A 1,622-nucleotide genomic window follows, 5' to 3' on the forward strand; every position below is an offset into this window, starting at 1 on the left:
ATCATTGGAGGCTCGGGGAAAATCTTGAATGGTTTGGAATTCTTTTCAACTGATTTCCAATGCTCACGAATGACACCAAAGCTGTTTTTGAGAGATGGGTGGTAAGTAAGAACACATTGAGTCCTTTGATTTTTCCTTTCAACTTTGTATTCAAATAGTTCACTGGCGAGTTTAACACCCTTTTGAATAGCTTCAAAAGAGATCTAACATCTGACAATTGTGATGCTATCAACACTCGCCTCAAGGACATAACTACTATACAATCCAACAATTTAAGTGAAAGACAAGAACGAAAATTCCGCAGGGATGGTATGGAATACATCCACCCTTCCTTACCATCAGAGAGAAAGACTAAACGAATTAGACGCTTTAAACGTAGACCTCAAAAGACTGATTCACCCTCCAACATCGTGGTCAATCTTTCTCAACACCATTTAACGGAATCGGAAACATCTCTTCTCTCTAGAGGCCTTAATTTCTGTCCTCTACATGCTCCTGTCAATGACACCAAATTGTCGGAAGACCTTGACAATTTTGCTAGAAGTGTACGTATTAAGGAATATTTCGCGTCGAAGGAGGACAACACTATAAGCTCGGATAGGGACTCAGAAATTTCAGAAGACGTGAACAACTACAAATTTATTAAAAAGAGTTCTTGGATCCCTAAACCGAGCAAAAATGCTACCCTGGAATCATTTATTGATAACGTTAAGTCGGACATTATTAGAAATACTAAAAATAACAATAAACCTTTTGACAATCTTACCAATGAAGAACGGACTGCACTGAAAAACTTAAGATCTAACAACAATATCGTCATTAAACCTGCAGACAAAGGCAGTGCAGTGGTTGTCATGGATAAATCTGCCTATATTTAAGAGGCTGAACGACAACTTGGCGATGCAAGGTTCTACCAAAAACTAGACTCTGATCCTACAACATCTTTCAGCAGAGAAATTACTGATAGTTTGGTAGAAATGCATAACGATGGTTTCATCGATGACAAAACTCTTGAATATTTGAAACCAGAAAATCCAAAACCGGGCAGATTTTATCTTTTACCTAAATTTCATAAGGCCAATAACCCATGAAGACCTATAGTTTCAGCGAACGGTCATCCGACAGAAAAAATATCGGAATTTGTTGACTTCCATCTTCGTCAACATGTTGAAAACTTACCATCTCACATCAAAGATACAACCGATTATCTAAGAAAAATACAGGCCTTAAATCCACTCCCCTCCGACACGACTCTTGTTTCCATGGATGTCACCTCCCTCTACACTAATATTCCACATGCAGATGGCATCGATGCATGTAAAGAAGTTTGGAATTCCAGACCAGTGCCAACATATTCATGGGCAAATTAGAGAAACAACTCCTTGAAACTTCGATCGAAAAACCGCTTTCCTGGTTTAGATTTATAGATGATGTGGATAGCGGTTTTTCGATCGAAGTTTCAAGGAGTTGTTTCTCTAATTTGCCCATGAATATGTTGGCATATGACGGAGCCATTTTGGTGCCCATGGCAGTTCCATTTACTTGCAAATAATGATCTCCATCAAAAGTGAAGTTGTTTTTCTTAAGTACCAGCGTGAGCATTTTGACCAAGCATTCAGTAG

The 1,622-nt window shown here is 38.7% G+C and overlaps 1 protein-coding gene across 1 annotated transcript; it reads left to right on the forward strand.

Annotated features, from left to right (window-relative positions):
* Nucleotides 1-311: 311 nt before the first annotated feature.
* LOC139518205 (uncharacterized) lies at nucleotides 312-878 on the forward strand. Its single transcript, XM_071309892.1, has one exon. It carries the CDS (start codon nucleotides 312-314, stop codon nucleotides 876-878), a length of 567 nt encoding a protein of 188 aa, XP_071165993.1.
* The last annotated feature ends 744 nt before the right edge of the window (nucleotides 879-1,622 follow it).

The sequence above is a fragment of the Mytilus edulis genome, chromosome 3 (assembly GCF_963676685.1).
Source record: "Mytilus edulis chromosome 3, xbMytEdul2.2, whole genome shotgun sequence".
Classification (NCBI taxonomy): Eukaryota; Metazoa; Mollusca; class Bivalvia; order Mytilida; family Mytilidae; genus Mytilus; species Mytilus edulis.